This window comes from Ambystoma mexicanum, chromosome 9 (genome assembly GCF_040938575.1).
Source record: "Ambystoma mexicanum isolate Mex_15411 chromosome 9, UKY_AmexF1_1, whole genome shotgun sequence".
In the NCBI taxonomy this organism is placed as follows: Eukaryota; Metazoa; Chordata; class Amphibia; order Caudata; family Ambystomatidae; genus Ambystoma; species Ambystoma mexicanum.
In genome coordinates this window covers 182,740,339-182,761,662 of record NC_090931.1, presented here as the reverse complement: position 1 = coordinate 182,761,662, position 21,324 = coordinate 182,740,339, and the positions used below count along the sequence as shown (strand labels likewise).

The following is a 21,324-nucleotide window of genomic DNA, read 5'->3' as shown; positions in this document are numbered from 1 at the left end:
GGGACATTGTCCTGAACCAGGACAGGAAGCTTTGCTGTCTTGTCTCCAATCATGAGTGTGACTAGGGCTACAGGCGATAATTTGGGAGGCCCACCAGCTAACCTGGTGGTTTGCAGAGGAGCACCTTCATAGTCCTCTGGCTTGAGCAGGGTCCTGTCCACCACTGTCATGCTTGCCCCAGTGTCTCTCAAACCAGTAGAAGGCTGGCCATTCAAGAGGACACTTCTCAAAAATCTACGGGTGTTCTGTGGGATAGTCGCCAGTACTTCTGCGTACTGGTCCCAGGCCCCAAGGGACACTAAGGAAATCTCTACTGGAGCACCAAATGTGATTCCTGTAGAGGAGGGGAGGACAGTGGCCTCCACCTCAGACACGGGGTAAGGGTAGGTCAGGCTGACAGCCTGTACTCCAAGTGCCTTACCTTTACACTTGGGGTCACCCCTTTTGTGATCCAGAGCCCCACAATCCCAACAAGTGCCAGGAGTGCGGGGTACGGTACTGGAACCACTGGGAGCCTGCTTTGCAGCAGGTGGACCACTACTCTTATTCCCACCCACAGAGGACTTATCCCCACTAGATTTTTGGGTCTTAGGAGAGGAAGGTTTTGGTTTACCCGACTGTGACTGCTTTTGGGACTCCTCAGCTTTCTGAGAGGCCCCCTTTTCTTTGTCCTTGTCCTTCCCACTGGAGTCCTTAGGGGACACCCGGTGGGAGACCCACTTGTCAGCCAACCTAGCCAGCTTAAAGGGGTCCAAAATGTTCTGGTCAGCCACATACTGACGCAGCTCTGGTGAACAGGCTTCAGAAAAATGCTCAAAAAACAAGAGGTGGGACAACTCAACAAAAGTTTTCACCTTGTATCCATCAATCCACCCCATCATGTTCATGTGCGCAGTACTCACCCAGTCAACCCAAGACACATTCTCTCTTTTCTTAAATTCCCTGAACCTTTTAAGGTATTGGGCAGGTGTCTTGCCAAACTTGGCAATCAAAGCAGACTTCATACACTCATACTGACCCCTTTCTTCCACACTCAGCTTCAGAATACAGTCATATCCAGTTTGAGGCACTCTGCTTAACAAACACTTAGCCCAATCTCTTTTATCTACATCATGAATTGCACAAGCCATTTCAAACGCTTCAATCCATTGGAGGATATCTGAACCCTCCACAAACACACCAACCAAATCTTTCATAAACTTGGTGGCTGGGGACCTGCCACTCTCAATTGGTCTAGCTGAAGTCTCCACTCTAGCTCTCTCTAGCTGGATTCTCTGACATTCAGTGTCCTTGTCTTTGAGCGCAAGATCCCTATTCTTGAGTTCCACTTGCTGTGCCAGCTCCTCTTTCTTAAGCTCAGCTTCTATTTCCAACTTGCGATATTCAAAGGCCAATTTCATCCTTAATAACTCAAGTTCCATGGAATTGCTGGGGTTTGGAACAGAGGCAGCAGGAATGGTGGCATTCCCAGAAACAGATTCAGCGACAACCCCAGGGGCAGAGTCCTCACTGGTTGCATCCCCCCCTTCATCAAGGGTTTCACCATCAGTCTGGTAGTCCACCAGGGCAGCTATCAGCTCAGCCCTAGACTTATCCACAAAGTCCAACTCCCTGGCTTCACAAGCACTCTGGAGAGCCTCTAAGCTCATCCGAGTCAATTTACCATTTGCAATGGGCTCCATTGCCTGTAATGCAGTTATTTGGTACACACCCAAACCTTAATCTAATAAAGTGCGGATATTTTGTAAGTGGCACGGTTATACACTGAGTCTTAAAACCATAAGCATCCCACCGCTGCCACCAGCTTGTCAAGACCGGTGGGGGGTCTGTACTTCCGCTCTCTATATGGTAGAGGAGAGGCACAGAAGACCTCAGCCAAGATTCTCGATTACGGTAGCGATGGACGAGCAATCAAGGCCTAGCTTCTCAGGAGGTGATGCAGGCTGGTTCTTAAGTACAGTGTATCCCCAAGCCCCCCTCAAAGGAATGTCCACACACTGTATTACTGAAAACACAGTCTTTATATAATTAATATTCAAGGGTTATGTACACTTATCACAATAACGCACTTTGTGCTCAGGAAAATCAGCAATGGTAAATATCTACAATTCTAAAGTGGTACCACTAATATTAGACCTCATTAAAGTGCATTCACAATACTGTTAAAATGGCACACAGATCAATAAGAAGGAAACCAGCAATAGAGAGAGGAGAGATAACAGAGGGTTGAAACAATAGGCAGAATACTGGCCCCTACCACTGGACACAGTTCTGTGTGGAGATCCCCCCACCTGGGCAACCTGTAAAATAAAGGGATATGACACAAGCCCAGTCCATATATTGTTCAACAGTCTTATTCTCTCCTACAATGTTTTTACCCCCCCAATGTACCTGGTGGAGTCGAGTTCTTCGAAGAGGCGTCGACAGATCCTTCTTGAATGACCCCCTTTTAAGCAGGAGTCACGGATCGTCGAGAGGCGTAGAGAAACGTCGAAGACCTCGGGGTTCGGCGACGGGGAATCGACGGCCCTTCTTGAATGCCTTCCCTTTCAAGCGGGAGGCACGGGGCGTCGAACGTCCGTCGACAAACGAGGTAGAATGATGTCGAAGAGGCGGCAGCTTCGTCCGAGCGGTGCTCGTCGGCGTCGGGGCGTCGGCGTCCTGCAAGGCGGAGGTGTGCGGGGCACCTCGATGACAATAGTTCTGGACCGCAAAGATTGTAGAGACGGGAGCCCAGCAAGGGCGTCGAGTCGCTCGAGTCTTTGGGATCGTGAGGTGGCGGGAAACCCACCGGCGGATTCTCCTCGGCGCGTTGGTCGTCCTCGACTTTCTCCGGCAGGGCAAAAGCGGTCGACGGTGCGGACGAGGGAGTCCTTCGAGTCAAATGTTCTTAGGCAAGGAGCGGACGGCTCCGGTCGTCGGCGGCACGGCGTCAAGTGGTTCCCACGGCTGGGCAACACAACTTCGACGGGCCTCCAGCGGTTACACAGACCTGCGAACCCTGGTCGACGGCAATGGACTTCGACAGCGTCGAGGTCCGGGTGCTTCACTTCGATCTCCTCGGCGGTCCCGTCTCGGGTCGGCAGCCTTTCGAGGGTCTGACTTCCAGGGCGCTTCGGCGAAGATTCAGCGGTGCTCGATGGTCCCTCGGAGCACGGGAAGAGGGCGCCTTACCAGGTCCTCTCTCGGGTCAGTCCTCGACGATTTCGACAACCTTCAGTTCCGTCGAAGCAAATGCCACAGCAAGTCTTCTTCTTCCAGCTGGACGTCGAGGATCAGCAAATCCAGTTACTCTTGAGTGGAGACTCAGCTTCTGAATGCTTCTGAACAATTTCCAGTGGTGAGAGGTCCCCAGATATACTATTCTGTCTCTCATCCACACTGCTGGCACACACACAGCAGCCAATCACACAGAAGGGCATTCATGCAGTCAGTCAGCCAATCAGGCACACAGTGCATTCAGGCCACACTCCTCCCTTTCAGACACTCACAACAAGGAATGTGGATTGGGACAAGTACCCAGCCATTCAACACTACACACTGCATTCAGGCCAGTTTCGGGCAGGGCTGTCTCAGTCTTTGTCTCTCATGCCAGAAACCAGACAACCACAACAAGGAGTGTATATTGGTCACACACTCCATTCACCCAGGTCCCACCCACAGGAGGTACCCATAACATACAGTCACTGGGAAGGCTCCAGTCAGTCTAGCTGGGCCTTTACAACAACACCATATATGGAACTTCCACCCAACAGCCAGTCAGGGGGAAGGGACAGAGTCAGGGCTTCCCAGGACTTTGGGAAAAACAAGATAACAGGCAATAGAAAGCAAGAGGCCACAGGGGCCATCTTGTTTCCTATCAGGAATCAACTGATTCCAATGGCAGGGCCTGGGTATCCCAAAATGGAGGACACCCAGAGCACCTGTCAAATTCAGCATGGAGCTGCCACCAGCCCATACCCTGCTCTGTGGGCCACCCACAGGTGCCCAAAAACATACACTAGGGGCACAGGGTTGTACCCCTACCCATGGGTGCCATAAGGGTATCCCATGGGTCTGTTCACCAAACCAAAAGAGAGCTGCACTGCCAGGAGTCCCTCATGGACTCCTGGGCAGAAAACATGACAGAACACACGGTAAAAACAGAAAAAGGACAAGGATTCAGAGGCCCTGTCCCTCAGATGCATTTCCGGCATCACAGTTATTAATATCAATAACGTAGATCCCTCCCTCGACGCAGAGCCGTTTCTCCGCCGAGCAAGATCTTCGACGGAAGGACGAGCGGAGGGGATCCTTCGGCGCTGCCGAACACGTGGCCTGGCCTCGCCAGCCATACACAGTAGGGAGAGTGGGGTTTTGTGTTCTTTCTTTTCTTTAAGAATGCCTTTCTCTTTCCCCTCCCTCTCTTTCGAGGTCGTAGTCACACTTATTACCCTCAGCTATGGAGAGGACGCCATTTAGGTTTTGCCCGCTTTGCAAGGGTAAATATACCTGGAAGGATAAGCACAAACGGTGCAACCGTTGCTTACCCCTCGATCACCAGGAGGACGGCTGTGCGGCCTGTAAATTACTAAAGCTGAAAACTATAAAAGACCTCAGGGTCAAAAGGTGGGCGGCCTACGCCATGTCTAGGCCTGACTCCTCGCCCGCTGCCGCCGAGTGTGACGAGGACAGTGACTACACGGTCCCCGTAACAGAGGCTGTAAACCTCTCAAAGGAGCGTTCACGCTCCTCGTCGTCCGTCCCCGGCCCCGACAAGCCCGGCTCACGCCCAGCTTATGGGGATGAACACCCCGGCGACAAGGACGCACACAGAAAAACACCAAAGCACATACCCCCAGGCACACATTCGTCGAAGACGAAAGCAGCCATAGCGCCAACGGGGACGCCGGGCCCACCGACGTCTTCCGCCGACCGTAAGGGTCGTCAGCCCTCCCCGCCACCGCTCCCGTAACAGGCGACTGGGCACTCTAAAAATAAGGGCGCTAACACCAAAATTTCTGGCGACGCGCATCGCAAGAGCGCTCACGTTGCCAACAAGGACTCGACGACCAAGGACTCGACGGGCAAGGACTCGACGAGCAAAGGCTCGACGTTTCATAGCGTGACGGCGACCGATCCCTCGGAAGAGAGTATGATCGCCGAAAGCCTCGCCCGCATAGCATCTAAGGACGGCCAAAGACGTACGGCGAGTGCAACGCCGAAAACCGCGCACAAGGCCAAAGATACGCCGAAGGCGCCGGAAAACAGATCAGGCCTGTTCCCGACGCCGACAGAAGGCCCTAGCCAGCAAGAAGGCTACTCAGAAGGCGAAGGCTCTCTTTCATCGACGTTATGGGACAGAACCAGACAATTACAGGAGGAAGAAACCCCCTTTTCTTTCCCAGACCGTCCTGGCCGACCTCAGTGGACCTTTGAAAGGTTCCAGACCTGTATGGACAAACTAGATAGATTCATGTCCACCCCAGAAGACAGGGCACCCAAGAGACCAAGGGAGGCACCCCTGGAGAGTCCAAGGGCTAAATACCAGAAGTTTTATAACCCCATACAGGAGGACATAAGCTCTTACAATCCCACTGAGGAAGACCCCTTCTTCCAAGAGGAAGAGGAGTTCACCTATGTTGAGGACCAACAAGAAGAGGAAGGTTTTCACGAGGAAACTAACCTATGTGAGGAAGGATACCAGGAAGACACAGGCGAGGGCGACCCAAATCCCTGGCAGTCACCGGCTAGGTCGACTGACACAGGCAGTAGCAGTATAGTCATCAGGTCTACTGAAACTACACCAGTTAGGAACCCTTCGCCTGTCGATGATTAACCCACCTTCAATGCACTGCTGAAGAAGGCAGCAGCACATTTCGAGATCGAAACTGGGGAGGTCACCCCAGACACCGATTTTGTGGAGAGGATGATCAAAGAAAAACCCCCCACTAGCCAGGTTATACCCATCCTCGCCTCAGTTAAGAGACGTATTACACCTTCTCTTTCCACTCCTGCATTGGTGAGAGGGGTCAATCCAAGGATTGAGAAACTGTTCTCTCCCTCTCAATCAGACCCATTATATATTTAGGGTCACTCAATCCCGGACTCCCTGGTTGTGACCAACACCAGGAAAAGGGCAGGAGTCCCACTATCTACTAGCGAGGCACCCCCAGATAAAGAGGGGAAGAAGCTGTATGCCCTAGCCAAGAGAATCACCACCTCTGCAGCATTCTCTACCAGAATCGCCAATAATAATACCCTATTGGCAAGCTACGCCGATGCTCAATGGGCTAAGCTCAGACAGGACATCGAAGAAGCTCCCGAACCCCTAAGGACTCGTTTACTGGCTACAGTTAACGAGGGCTTTCTGGTCAATCAAAGCATCGTCAAGAATACCCTCGATGCAGCAGAGACGGCTGGCCGCACTTTGGTACAAGGAATTTTACTGAAGCGTCACGTCTGGCTTCGCAATTCCGGATTTAAGGCGGAAACACAAGCGTCCCTTATTAATAAACCCATAGAGGAGTCCAACCTCTTTGGGAGAGCAGTGGATGACGCGCTGGAGAACGCGAAGAAAGAATTTGATACAATAAAGACCTTAGACCAAATTTCAAAACCCCCTAACAGGCGGGGATTTGGTAATAAGTGCTTTTTTCGTGGACAACGCCAGCAACAAAACCAACAACAACAGTACTCTGCCAGCAACTACCAGAGTAATAGCGGCCAGTACAATCAGAGGGGTCAACGTCGTGGCAAGGGAAGAGGCCGGGGTTCCACCCCCAGAGGCTCCCAAGCCAACAACACCACCAAGTGACACGAAGATTCGCGTCCCCTCTCATGCAACGCTGGTCGGGGGCCGGTTAACATCCTTTCTTCCAGCATGGGAGGGAATAACATCAGACCGCTGGGTACTTTCCACCGTAGCCCGCTGCTACTGTATAGAGTTCAACAGTTCCCCAACATACAGTCCCCCGAGGGGACGCCGCATGACACCAGAACACCTCGCCATCCTTCCCCAAGAAGTGGACCAACTGCTGGAAAAAGGAGCCATAGAGGTCGTGCCTCTATCTCAGGTAATGGAAGGTATTTATTCAGTGTACTTCCTTGTACCCAAAAAGGATCTAACCATGCGCCCTGTATTAGATCTGCGCCCAGCGAACAAGTTTGTCAAACCCCAAAAGTTTTGTATGGTGAGCTTACAGGAAGGAATCCCATTGATATCACAGGGAGATTACATGACAACACTGGACATGAAAGATGCATACTTTCATATTTTAATGTTGCCAGCGCACAGAAAATACCTCAGGTTCATGATAGAGGGCAAACACTACCAGTTCAGAGTGCTACCCTTCGGCATAGCATCTGCACCAAGGGTATTCACAAAAGTACTGGCAGTGGCAGCGGCCCACCTGCGCAGGTTATCCATCCCAGTATACCCTTACCTCGACGACTGGCTCATAACAGGGGATTCTTACGAGACATGCTTCTCAAACACCCAAAAGACTGTAGACCTTTTGTTCCAATTGGGCTTCTCCATCAACGAGAAGAAGTCCACCAGCCAAGTCAAACAATTCCTAGGGGCTCTAATTCAAACAAAGGACGGCCTCTTCTTCCCCTCCAACGAGAGGGTCCAAAACATGCTGTTTCAGATCCCCCAATATGTGGCAGGTCGAGAGGTGACGGTGCGCAAAGCGATGCGATTGCTCGGTATGATGGTGTTGTGTATTTATTTGGTACCTCACGCACGCCTGCCCATGCGCCCAATGCAAGAGTGGCTCAACAGCCAGTGGTGTCAGGCCAGCGGACAATGGGACGATTTAGTGGTGGTCTCGCAAGCCTTGGTTCTCTCGCTACGGTGGTGGACAAAGGGAAACCTGATAATAGGGAAACCCTTTGTCACACCCGCGGTGGAGGCCACTCTAACCACGGACGCATCCCTCACAGGATGGGGGGCTCACCTATCCCATCAGACTGCTCACGGAGTGTGGACTCCGAACGTAGCATCCAAGCACATAAACCTACTGGCGCTACTGGCGGTGTTTAAAGCACTAAAAGCCTTCCAGGAACACCTACAAGGGAAAACAGTGATGGTCCTTATGGACAGCACCACAGCCATGTACTACATCAACAAGCAGGGGGGCACCCACTCTCCAGGACTGTCCAAGCTGTCCCAGAATATATGGAAGTGGGCTCTCAAACACAACATGTTCCTACTGTCACAACACGTACCAGGGGAACTCAATCTGCTAGCAGACGAACTCAGCAGAGACTTCCCCCTGCCGCAAAGAGTACGAATGGCAATTGTACGAAGACATCGTTTTAGACGTCTTCACGCAATGGGGATTCCCGGAAATAGACCTGTTCGCAACTCTGGAGAACTCACAATGCCAAAGTTACGCCTCCAGGTACCCCCAGAACCAGTCCAAGGGGAACGGTCTGTCGATTCAGTGGTCAGGGAAATTTGTTTACGCCTTTTCCCCGACTCCCCTTCTCAACAAAGTGGTGCACAAGATGCACCAGGAGCAGGTTACCATGATACTAGTGGCCCCAATGTGGGCCCGGCAGCCATGGTTCGCTCACTTGATGGAGATGTCCCTATCTCCCCCAGTGAAACTTCCCTGCCCTTACAACATGCTGTCACAGGACAAGGGCAGGACACTGCATCCATGCCCTCAGACCATGAACTTAGCAGCCTGGCTCCTGAGATTATAGAATTTGGACATCTACAACTCCCGCAGAGATGTATGGACATCCTCAGGGAAGCCAGAAAACCTAATACTCACCACTGCTATTCTAGCAAGTGGAAAAAATTTGTCATCTGGTGTAGAGGTAAGAGCATCAACCTGGTTGACCGCTCTCCCACTAACATTGTTCTGTACTTGACCCATTTACTGGATTCAGGTCTAGTGTTCAATTCCATTAAAGTCCACCTGGCGGCACTTTCTGCATACACCACTTCCCAACTTAAAGTGTCGTGGTGGAAGATACCAGTTATCAAGGCCTTCATGGAGGGGGTAAAGAGAATACACCCTCCGATAGCTAACCCAGCTCTCGGATGGGACTTAAATGTGGTACTTTCTAGACTCATGGGCCCTCCTTTTGAACCCATGCACAAGGCAACTCTTAAAGACCTCACTCTTAAGACTGCTTTCCTAATAGCTATCACCTCCATTAGGAGAGTAAGTGAACTACAGGCTCTTTCTGTTCTAGACCCCTTCGTAACAGTTCACAAGGATAAGGTGGTTCTACGCACACACCCAAGGTTTGCACCAAAATTCATCTCGAAATTCCATGTAAACCAGTTAATGGAACGACCAAATTTCTTTCAAAACCCTTCCAGCTTGGGAGAAAAAAGTCTGCATACACTAGATGTACGCAGAGCTGTCATGTTCTACATGGAAAGAACCAGACCACTGAGAAAGACTAATCAGTTCTTTGTCTCGGTGGCAGCAGGAAGAGAGGGAGATGCAGTTTCAAAGTCCACTAAATCTAGATGGATTGTTCAATGCATCACTCTCTGTTACACCCTTGCTAAGAGAGAACTACCCTTCAAGCCAAGAGCACATTCCACTCGAGGCACTGGGACTTCCATAGCGTTCATTGCAAATGTTCCCCTTGAACATCTGCAAAGCGGCTACCTGGAGTTCTGTGCACACCTTTACAAAACACTACTGTCTAGATGCACACTCTAGATCTGACTCCCAGGTGGGACAGGCAGTATTAAGACATCTTTTCTCTACTGTTCCTTCTCATAACCCACCGCCAACTCCGGGTACTGCTCGCTAGTCTATGCACAGCATGTGATTCTAAGCAGATTAACAAACATCAGAAGGCAATGCATTACTTACCGTAAAAGCATTTCTGATGGTTGTATCTGTTAAGATTCACATGCGCCCACCCTTCCTCCCCGCTCGGATGGAAGGAACATAGACACCTTTCTACATCTCTCTCTTTTCTGTACTCACTCACCTATAGAAGGCTCCCTCAGGGCAGAAAAAATACAAACAGAGGGACCTCGACGCGTGAGGGATTGTGGGTACAACGCACGTCACTATAGGGATAGTGTTACAGACACGCCTTGTCGACGTCCCCTTTTCGACTACGAAAAACAAAATGCAATACTCCGCAGTGACCACTGGATGTCGGACCTATGCACAGCATGTGAATCTAAGCAGATACAACCATCAGAAATGCTTTTACGGTAAGTAATGCATTGTCTTAGAGAGTATAAAGTATCCTTGGGAACTATAGTTCTCACAAGGTTAGCCAGAGAAAATGTAAAAGGGGAGCCCAAGTGGCAACCCAGCAACAATAGGTAGTTTATTCCAAAAGTTGTAAAAGAGGATATAATTAAAAGGACACTATGGAGAGTCTTAAAAATGACACCCATAAAGAGTAAAAGGATTTGTGAGTGTGGAAAAACGTTCCCATTCACTGAGGTATAGGGAAAAAGAAGACACCAGTAAAGCAAAATAAAATGTTCTGGGGTTCTCACAAGTGAGGTAGATTTAGCACTAAAGTTAAAATCTTACCTAACATGTACGCATCAAATGAATCATTTCGCTTATTTCCTTACAGATGCTTGGAAGTCACTCACTGACAAGGTCCAAGAAGCCCGCTCCAATGCGCGTCTGAAGCAGCTGTCATTCGCGGGTATGTTTCACCTCTTTGGGTCCCTAATGAAATGGCAGGGTACTCTTGTTTTTTAAATTGTACAAATGAAAGAGGGGTTTTAATTCAGATGCAATGAGCCATTACAAACTGAGCGTGCATGTTTAGTGTTGCTGAGTAGTGTGTTGGACGTGGAGACCCTACATTCAGCATTGTCCTTCCATTACTGCAGATTTTTCCTGGAGAATGGGGACTATAAATGCAGAGCCATTGAACCATGTACACCAGAGCAGTTACACTTTATGTGAAATTTGACACTTTGTGGCCCAGAAGGGGATGGGTTAGCTAAAAAAATAATGTTGGGATTGGTACTTAGCAAAATAGTATTCAGATAAGAGAAACAGCATGCAGCGTTTAATTAGACTCCTTCACTGTCTGCAAAAACTGCATTTGCTCTGCCACCCAGCTGTACCCACCAACATATGCTTTCTCCTGACATCACAATTTAGCGCTGTCCACTACCTTTCCACTGAATACAAGTTCATCATCACCCTCTTATTTTCTAATTCCTTAATGTGAATGTTGCACTCCAGATTGTATTATTATTCTTGTATTCCATTGTCCAGTTTATGCTTTTTACATTTCTGTTTGCATGTATGGTTGAAGAAATGCAATTAACTTTCGCCTCTGTTGACGATAATGCTCATTGTGGTTTATGGTTTTAGGTGTGAATGGGCTGCGGATGCTGGGTAATCTCCACCATGCCGTTGTGTTTCTGATTGAGCAGCTTTATGGGGCCAAGCATTGCCGCAATTATAAATTTCGTTTCCATAAACCCCAGGAGGCCAATGAACCGCCATTGAACCCACATGGCTCTGCACGGGCCGAAGTGCACTGCAGGCAAGTAACTCTGATCACTGCTCTACTGTAGCAACACAGGATATTACTACAACATCCAGCCCCTTTCCTCCACACTCTTGGAATGTCCTTGCTGCAGGGCAACAAACTATAATATTCTTTTTGCTGCAAAAATAGAAACAGGAGGGTTTGCATGCATGTGCAGCCATTGGTTCTGCTCTCGAAGCTTCCTTCTCCTCTTCAACAATCCTTGGCCTTTGCAGTAGATTGTTGGCTTCCTGATAATCTCATGGTCCCTGCTTATAAACATTGGCCCTGTCTCTATCATAAGTGGCTGGTGCCTGACTTAACTTTTTGTTTTTGTTTCATCCCTTAACTGGCTTCTCCTATGAACTACAGTTGTTATGTTTGCTATTTCATGGACTCGTAATGATTTTTTTGGTTAGAAGGATAAAACATGAATTAAGCTTCAGATGAATAACCCTTAATTTTCAGATACTATCCGGCATGGTTTTTCGTAGACCAATCTTCATGACAATTGCTGAGTGCTCTCCAAGCCAGAGTCAGGTTGATACTGCAGCCCTTCTTCATACTACTGAAGCCCTTTTGCTTGCACCGCACCTACGATCATGGTGTGCTCTAAGAGTACTCCCGATGCCTCATTCAAACAGTTGTCTCTCTGTGTTAGGCAAAGTTTGTATGCGGTACCCTCTGGGAACATTACAAACAACTCTGACTACAGGTATAGGAAACCCAATCTTTGGTATAAGCTTGTACTACACAGTTTTGGTAGCGTGTTGAGCAGCCAGGCTTACTTCAAGAGGGGTCAATGTGAGCTGTAGTGGAGTTGCACAGAGATTTACAGTTACAAGTATTCAAATAAACTCTTACACTCAAGGTTTCTTGAATAAACAAGTATTAATTAATTTATCAGTCAGATAGAATAAACCTTCTTCAGAAGGGAGCAATATAACAGTAACAATCAAATACACTTCATGAAATACACAATCTTAAGATCTCTAAATCAGTAGATACCCTTTTGGGATGGCCCACAGACACGATCTACACACCAGGTGACTTCAATTGCTAGAGTTCTGGGGACATTAATATATCACTGTTACATTTAGAATCAAACAGTAATAAGTGAAAGGAAAAGATTATTTAGAACATACAAGAGACCACAAATATTCCTAAGCAGGAAAAGACTTTCAGATCGCCCAATAAGAGTTATTCAGTGAAAAGAGGTTATGCCAAAGTCAATAGGCAAAATTCTTTACGAGCTGAGGCACTTCTTTGTAGGTAAGTAGAAAGTCTTTGCACAGTGTTTTAGAAGTCTTTGAAGAGAAGAAAAATCAAATGTATGGCCACAAGCTGATTAGACTTGTGAGTAGTAGAAGATGCAAGCAACTCTACAGTAAGAGGTAAGTTCTCTCAGACTTTAAAGTACCTTTAGAATGAAGAAAAGTGCAGCAGATGACTTCTGTTCCTGCGCAGCTCTGCAGATCTCACTGTTCCTGTGCCTCACTCGTGGAGACAAGAGGGAGGACTTCTGGGGACTCCTGCACTGCAATGGGACGGTCACTGCTCGCACCGGCAATCTTCAATTCCGTGACTGTTCAGTGTTTCAGCTCCTCGCGTCTACCGCAAATAGCAACACTGCGGTTCCTGGCATTTGAGATGGACTTTCCTTGCGTCTGGGGTCCCGCACTCTGTTGAGGGGGCTCAGGCTCGGTCAGTCCTGCTTCCTGGGAGTCCGGAAGATCTTCCTGGATCTCTTGGCCAGCTTAAAAGTAACGCACACAATCTGGTGTTCCTCTCCCTGGCTATACGGTTTCCAGCAGAAACTCTGTGGAAATTCAACTAGCTCCGAGATGGATGTCCAGGTGGCTTACTTTGGAGTTGATTGGTCCCACCAACTCAAAGGGAGAAGTCGTCCTTGCAGGGGCTTCTCTGTCGATATGAATTTGGTGTTTCAGCACAGCAGCAGGGCTTCACCGGGCAAACCAACGGTCTAGGAGTTGCAGCAGGCGTCCTCTTCAAGTTCTTCTTCGGTTCCTTCGTCCAGTGGTCGACTCTGCCTTCCAAGCCAAAAGCCTTGCCTTTTATTCAGTTATCTCCCATTCATTCCAGCCTAGCTGTCAGTCAGCCAGCAGAGTGGCTGTCCTTGCCGGATAGTCAGCCGGCCAATCACCACAGAGTGCATTTGGGTCTCCTAGGAGACGAAGCACAGGGAGTTTCGGGCACCTCCCTCACTTCCTGCCTACCCCAAACACCCTGGAGCCAGAGGCGGGCTTCACTCGTGAATCCCACCAATGGCAAATCGAATAATTGGACCAAACCTGGTTTGGCACACAGATTAAATCTCAAGAAGAACCTTTCCACAAAGAAATGGCGAAAAAAGAAGACCCGGGCCATTTTGAACAAAAATGGCACCCTTGGGTGCTTTACTGCAGCTGTGGATGCAGCCCGCGGTAAATGCACACCATGGTAGTTAACACAAAACCACTGCCACCAGCCATTGAGTGAGAAAAGGGCAACATAAAAATGTTACATGAGAAGCTAGGCAAAGAGGACACTAGGTAATCCTGCCAGCATCCTCATGTAAGATAGTGTGTGCTGTGTCTAAAAAGTTACAATGGTAAGTAAAGTCAATTTCAATTTACTGCTCTGGGAAACAGTAGTTTATCCCAGAGAAGGTATTTAAACCTTTGGGAAATCTGAAAGACTTCCCCGTGCCACTGCACTGAAGGTGCTGTGTGACAAAATGTAAAGGATGATGCTTATGGAGTTTGTCAGACTCCACAACCAAAAGAAACTCGGTATACAAAATCACATTAAAATACATGAGAGAGTGGGAAAGAGGGTCTCACTCTCTCCAGGTTAAAAAAAATCAAGTCCTCAAAATCCAGCAAAGTTGCTGGGGGTCTCTAAGGTGGAGAGAATTGGCACATTTCTGAGAATTCTCCCTAACACTCTGAGCTACTCCTTAGCTTACTGTGGTCTAGCCCAAGGTGATATCTAAGGTTACCAATACCTGGGGACACTGTGACATGCCTGCTGGGCCCGGGTTTCTTTGGGATGGCCGGTGGGGCTGGGCAAGAAATAGACCTTCTTAGTGTGTTTGGGAAGTTTTTCTTAGGTCCCAGTTATGGGATACAGCTATATCAACCTTCTTGGTTTGCAGGGTGTTTTTATCAGAGTTATCCTGACTATCCAAGTGGTAGTGTGGTTCCATGTCATTTCCACGAAGTAAATTACTTTGTGTTAATTTACTTTGTTGAAATTACTTCGACAGTTTACTTCAAAATGTGTTTTTTATGCCCCCCAAACCTCCCTTCGCCTTCACTAAAACCCCTACTCCAAACCCCTCCCCATCCCCCTTTTACCGCTTTACCCAAAAAAAATAAACTTCCAATTAAACTGTCGATGTAATTACCACAAAGTAATTTACTTCGTGGAAACAACAGTAGACGGTAGTATAGCTAAGCAAACTCTTTGGATGAAGCCAGATTGTTAAAAGGTACAGTAAACACTTTCAGTGGGCACACAATAGATTTATCAGAATACATTATTTTGATAAAAATGTGTACAAAGAATAGAACGACAATTTCTAATTATTGGGTTGCTTCCTACCACAGACTCCTCATCTTAGACCTATATACCCCAGCACATCTGCGGAAATTCTTCAGCCACCACAGTGTCTAATGTGTCTCTATGCCAGCTGACCTCGGCATCATCAACTTCCCTGGCTCTGGAATTGATTTATGGGGTAGTATATATGCATCCCGCAGCGACCCATGTCTCCATTTTTATTTTCCACACTATCATTATGTTGTTTTCAGAACGTCATTTACTCTCAGAGAATATCTTACTGGGTCATGCCCTGTATTCTGAAGACCTCAGACTTTAAGTCCTGATAGACAGCGGCAGCAATATGCCCATGTCAGACCCCATCAGGTTTGTCTGTGGTGGTTGGGAGCTGACCATTTGGTGTATGACTGCACCCCCTGTCAGACGAGACACAACTTTTGGGGGTTCTGTTGTCCCATTTAAGGAACTCCTAAACCTATAGTTTTTTCTAAGATCCCTGACTTCTTCTGTCAGAAGTACTTCCCCCTGAAGTCCCCTTAACACTGTGATCTTTTTTACTATATGGCCCTATGGTAGCCCTTTGGCTCCTACGACATGAGTACATATTAAGCATCCCATTTTTCCCCTATGGTTATTATATCAGCCTCCTTTGTTTTTGTGGAAAGGGTTGGTGGCAGCTGTAATTTAGTTTTTACTTCAGTAAGGGTGCAGACATTGTTACCTTTGTAGTAGCCCAATATACCTATGGTAGCCATTGGGGTACCTCTAGGGAGACTTCTGCACAACTGCCTTTTGAGAGCTATGTAGCCATCTAAACTAAAGGTTTTTAGTTGTTAAAACCAACTAGCAAAAACAGACCACTCCAAGGTAGTAGCTTTGGCAGATCTGGCAGGTTTAACTCGAGGAGCGAAAAGAGCTGGCAGTGAAGTAGCATTACTCCACAAAGTTAACAAAAGAAAACATTCCACATTGGTATACTGAAAAATATACTTTTATTTTTAAGTTAAATCTATGTATCTCTTAGTTCAAATAGTACGTGATTTTAATTTTCTTTATTTTTATTGAATGATTTAGTTTGAAAACAATCTTTTTCACTCATATTGACATTTCATGACAAAAAAGAAGAAAACCAAGTTAAACTTATGGTAAAATCATTCTCAAATGACAAAAATTTCTCAATGTCTATATATTCTGAGCAAGTCAGGTCCAATAAATATTTATTCCATGATACTGGTTGTTGTTATGAGTTCCCAGAATTGGATGATTGTGTAGAATTGTTTCTTTTGACTTCCTGACAGGATGCGTGACCAATGCTCTTTCGGTTCCAGCGGGATACAATGTCGCGGCCACATGTTCTGGAGCAGTTGTTTCTTATTTCTCAGCACTGAACACTCCATTAAAACATGGTATAGAGTCTCCACCTGATTTTTGTTTTGGCAGAATCGACAGACGAAGCAATCTTCTGGCAGTTGTTTAATTAGCGTCAGTCTTTCTCTAGTCGGTAGTAAATTCAGCCGTCGTCTTAAGAACTGATCTCTCAGTCTACGGTCCGGGAACTGTTGAAGATACTGTGGGAGTTGATAAAGTGCACGAACATCAATTTCATGGGTTATTGACAGTTTGTATGTTGCATTTTGTTTAATCGTGCACAGCCAATAATTTCTTTGTAGAAGGAATTTAGATTTTTGAAGTCTGTTTAAGAGCATTTCAAGGTTCATTTGTTCACGCTCTAATAGCTTCTGGCAAGCGACTTTCCATGTTTGTAACACTGTGGCATGTGTAATCGTAGATTTTGTCTGAAGTATGTCAATTGGTGGAAGAGTGTCTTTGAGTTTGGTCTTTCTGAATAGCAGTTTTCCAGTTTTTGGATGCTTCAAGCGATAGTAAGCCTAATTCATGGCGTATTCGCGGAGCCGGAAAGCTAGATGGTAAGGACAACATTCTGTTACTTCCCGTACCCTTTCCTCCATACTGTATGGGCGTCCCTTCCAAGGGACGGGAGACAACCTTTTTCACCAGAAAAAAAGCTTCTTCCCCTTTAAATTTAGAGGCGCGCTGGGGTGCGGGTCAGGGAGCATGCACTGCCCTAACTCCGGAGCCACACTTCAGTCCCCTTTTCTGCGTCGACGGGAACGCGCCAAATTCACCAGCGCGCCTGGGTCTGGCTTCGTCCATGTAATTCCACATGCAGATAATTCTTCTTTGTCTTTTTTGTCTTATCTATCATTCAGGTACTCAGTCCTCAGGTGTCACGCTCCTCCCTGGTGCATGTCGACTTCTACAGGTGTCCATCCTGCAATGGGCTCTTCCCAACTTCAGACCCCCATGCCCTCTGCCTAAATTGCCTTTGCCCAGACCACAGTTGGCAATCATGTTCGGCGTTTGACTCGCTGTCCTCGAAGGCGCTGAAGAACAGACTAGCCAGGTGGAGGGAGCTCTTCCAGAGGTTGCCTCCAGACGATCTCAAGAACTTCGTGAAGCATTGAACCAGGCCCAAGGTAGGGTCGTTATTTTCCAGCACACCCCGCAAGGGAGACTCCTTCTCAGGGACTCTTCCACGCTGGAGGGATTGGCCAGGTCCTTAAACCGGCACGTGCACCGTGGCTGCTACAGCTACCAGCCTTTGGGTCGAGGGATCCTCGGATCCTCCCTGGTGCAGTGTTGAGGGACCGGAAGGTTCTTGTACCAGGGCTACGTCCTAACAACGGCAATACATCCGAGGGGCTACGCCCTAACACCGGCAATAGGTCCAAGGGGTGCCTAAACGCAGCTCTACTGACTCCCTGATCGAGGGTGTCACAACTACCAGGCCGAGGCCCGAGGAGCAGGGTAGGCCTTGTGATCCAAACGCAAGAGTCTTGGACGAGGCCGGGCCCAGCAGGCCGAGCACCACGTCGCAGGCACGTGGCAGGCAGCTCGACAAAATGGGCGCCGTGCCAGAAAGAGGCACCTCTCCGACACCATTCCAGAAATTCGGCAAAGACCGAGTGTCAAGGTGGGACTGGCCTCAACCAGGTATGTGGCCTACAGTCTACCCTTCATTTGCGCAGGGCTGCTTTCTTTTGCGTCCATATGGACAGGGTATGCAGCGGCTCCAGCATCCCCCCGCTGCCCTGTCGGTACACCCTGCCACCTCTTTGGCCAATGAGGAAGTGCTCTTCGAGAGATTTCTCGGACTCATGAGCTCTCCTCAGATGGGGGTTTATCATCAAAGACGCCATCAAGGAAGTCATCCCCGCGATGCTAGCGGCACCACAGACGCCTACATCGGGCCCCCAGGCCCTGGTGCAGCCACCTCCTCCGGCTCCACAGCCAATTCCGCCGCCTCCTCAGCCTCCGGCTGCGGTCCCTATACCCCAGCCTCCGGCACCATCTACTCCTCTTCCTCCACATGATCCTCCTGATCCGCAGTATAAGGACAATGAGGAGGATCCGGACACGCCATTCTCAGCCAGGGTCTTCCACGAACATCTTGCTGGCCTGGCGAGTACCTGGGCCTCCCCCAACCTGAGGTCGAACAGCCGGCAGAGTGGGTTCTGGCTGAAGTCCTCACGCGACGCCCCTCTGCCAACATAGGGATTCCGCTGCAAACCGATGTAGTCTCCATGGCCAAGAAAGATTGGCTGAAGCCTCACTCGGTCCAGCCGGCCAATCGACGCCTGGACACCAAGTACAGGCAGATGAAGGGAGATACACTCTTGCTCTCGACCCATCCTCAGCCACACTCCTCGGTGATCGCTGCGGCATCACTATACTCCAAGCCTCAGTCGTCCTCAGCCGCCTCCTCTGCAGCGCTGCTAGGCAAGGAGGAGAAGATCTTGGAGTACGGCAAGAAAATCTACTCCAACGCATCCTTGCACCTCTGTCAGGCCAACGCAGATGCCATGCTGGCTGCTGCCAACCAAAGGTTATGGCGGGAAATTGCAGACTTCCTCCCGGAACTCCCCACCCAGTGCCAATCGCGCTTTAAGGCGGGGCTAGCTGAAGCCAAACCCGTGGCGCATGACCTTGTGGAATCCACAGTGGCTCATATCGATTCCTCAGGCCGTGCCATCTGCATTGCCACAGACATGAGGAGAACAGCCTGGCTCCGGGAAACGAAATTCAACCCGGATGTCCAGGAACGCATTCTAGTTCTACCGTTCGTGGGGGGGGACCTCTTCTATTCCTCTACGGACGAAGAGCTGGACAAAAAGAACAGCTCACAAACGGCAAAGTCTCTATCTATTCTTACAAAGACTACGCCCAAATCGTACGCCCAATCTCAGCAGCGCTCGGAAAAGGGTCGTACATATGGAGGGTTACGCAGCTTCCAGGAACGCAGATGCAGGCAGCCGGACCGCTCGCCGACTGGGCGCAAAAAACAAAAAGGGGGGGTTAAGGGCTTTTTCCAGTCCCCCTCCTCAGCCTCCAAGGGAAAGAAGGCATGTCACGCCCCTTCGGGTCCACGTGTCTCCGGTGGGGGGCAGGCTTGCTCTCTAAGCACAATTCTGGCGCCAGAATTTTGCAGACCCCTGGATCCTCTCCATAGTATCCACGGGGTACCGCCTTCCTATCCCAGCCTCTCCTCCCTCCTCCCCTCCACCAGTTGGGCCAGCAACTCCTTTGGCGGAGATCCCGTCGCTCATGGAGAGCCAGGCAGTGGAGGAAGTTCCAGCCTCCCAGCGAGGCTTTGGCTTTTACTCCAGGATTTTCGCCATTCAGAAGAAGAACCAGGCGGGCCTGAGAGTTGTGCTGGCCCTTTCCACACTCAACCTCTCCCTACCCCTGCAATAATTCAAGATGGTTACGCCAGCTTTTATAGCGGAGACATTGGACAAGGGAGACTGGATGTGCTCCCTGGACCTGAAGGACGAATACCTACACGTCCCGATTTGGCAGCCCCATCTTTCTTTCCTACGGTTCAGGATCATGGCTACCATTTTCAATACAAAGTCCTTCCATTTGGCCTCAACTCGGCCCCTAGGGTCTTTACCAGACTCATGAACGCTGTGGCGGCCCTCCTCAGAGCGCAACGCCTCCACATCTACCCATACCTCGACGACTGGCTTGTCAGGGCTACATCTCCGGAAAGCGGTTCACCACTCTTCCCATGCCCTTATGAACACACTGCACGATCTGGGCTTCTCGCTCAACCTGAAGAAGTCACAGCTGCAGCCTACGTAGACTCTGACATTCCTGAGACTCATTTGTCACACGCGCTCCGAGAGGGTCTTCCCTTCGAAGGACAAAATCTCGGCCATCAAGAGGGCCACCGCCCTGTTCCTCAGCATAGAGGTGACCTCGGCATGATGGTACCAACATCTCCTGGGTCTACTAGCAGCGGTCCTGTTAGCCGTGCCGCACACGAGACTAAGGATGAGAAGGATTCAGCTGCACTTCGCGGCCTCATGGAATTGGGAGCGGGGCTCGCAATCCGAGATCATCAACGTTCCTCCATCCCTCCACCCGGACCTAACATGGTGGTCCAGGGACTGCAACCTACAGACGGGCAAGCCCTTTCGGCTGCCCTCTCCGCAGGCCACCATCACCACAGACTCCTCGCTCGAGGGCTCGGGAGCCACCCTGGATGATCTCTCGTTCCACGGCACCTGGACTCGACAGGAGCAGGAATACCACATCAATTGTTTGGAACTGAACGCCATCTGGTTAGCGCTCAGAGCATTCCTACCACTTCTCAAGGGGCAAGGTTGTCATCACCCAGACAGACAACTCGACCAGCATCTACTACGTCAACAAGCAGTGAGGCACCAGATCCCCTCCTTTGTGCAGACTGCCGATCAGCATGTGGGAATGGGCCCTGGAAAACGACATTTACCTCCTCGGCAGTCCGCCTACCGGGGAATCCAACCTGGAAGCGGACTGGCTCAGCAGGATAGGAGCAAACAATTACCAGTGGCAGCTAAACAACCTCGTTATTCAGGAGATCTTCAACAGGTGGGGTCACCCCCACGTGAATCTCTTTGCCACCTGGCAAAACAAGAAGTGTCCCCAGTTTGCATCCTGGCAAGATCAGGGTCCCGGCTCTCTGGGCAAGGCATTTCACCTCTAGTGGACCGGCATGAAAGCCTACACCTTTCCGCCCACTCTGCTGATCCACAGGGTAATTTGCAAGATCAAGAAGTCTCACCGACGACTCATCATTCTGATAGCTCCATGGTGGCCGGCCAGGCCATGGTTCTCGGAGCTGCTCAGCCTCTTGGAGGTTCCCCCGATACACCGTCCGACGGGCCCAGCACATCTTCTGGCAGAGCAGGGGGGCAGAATCATCCACCCTATGCC

General features: G+C 49.4%; 1 protein-coding gene across 5 annotated transcripts in view; it reads left to right on the top strand.

Annotated features, from left to right (window-relative positions):
- Positions 1–21,324, top strand: part of KMT2A (lysine methyltransferase 2A) — a 2,049,111-nt gene that overhangs the window by 1,823,826 nt on the left and 203,961 nt on the right. For all 5 annotated transcript variants that reach the window (XM_069614436.1, XM_069614434.1, XM_069614435.1 and 2 more), the window contains 2 exons: positions 10,561–10,635; positions 11,319–11,493. In XM_069614436.1, the coding sequence (XP_069470537.1) occupies positions 10,561–10,635; positions 11,319–11,493 (250 nt within the window). The remainder of the gene's footprint in view (positions 1–10,560; positions 10,636–11,318; positions 11,494–21,324) is intronic.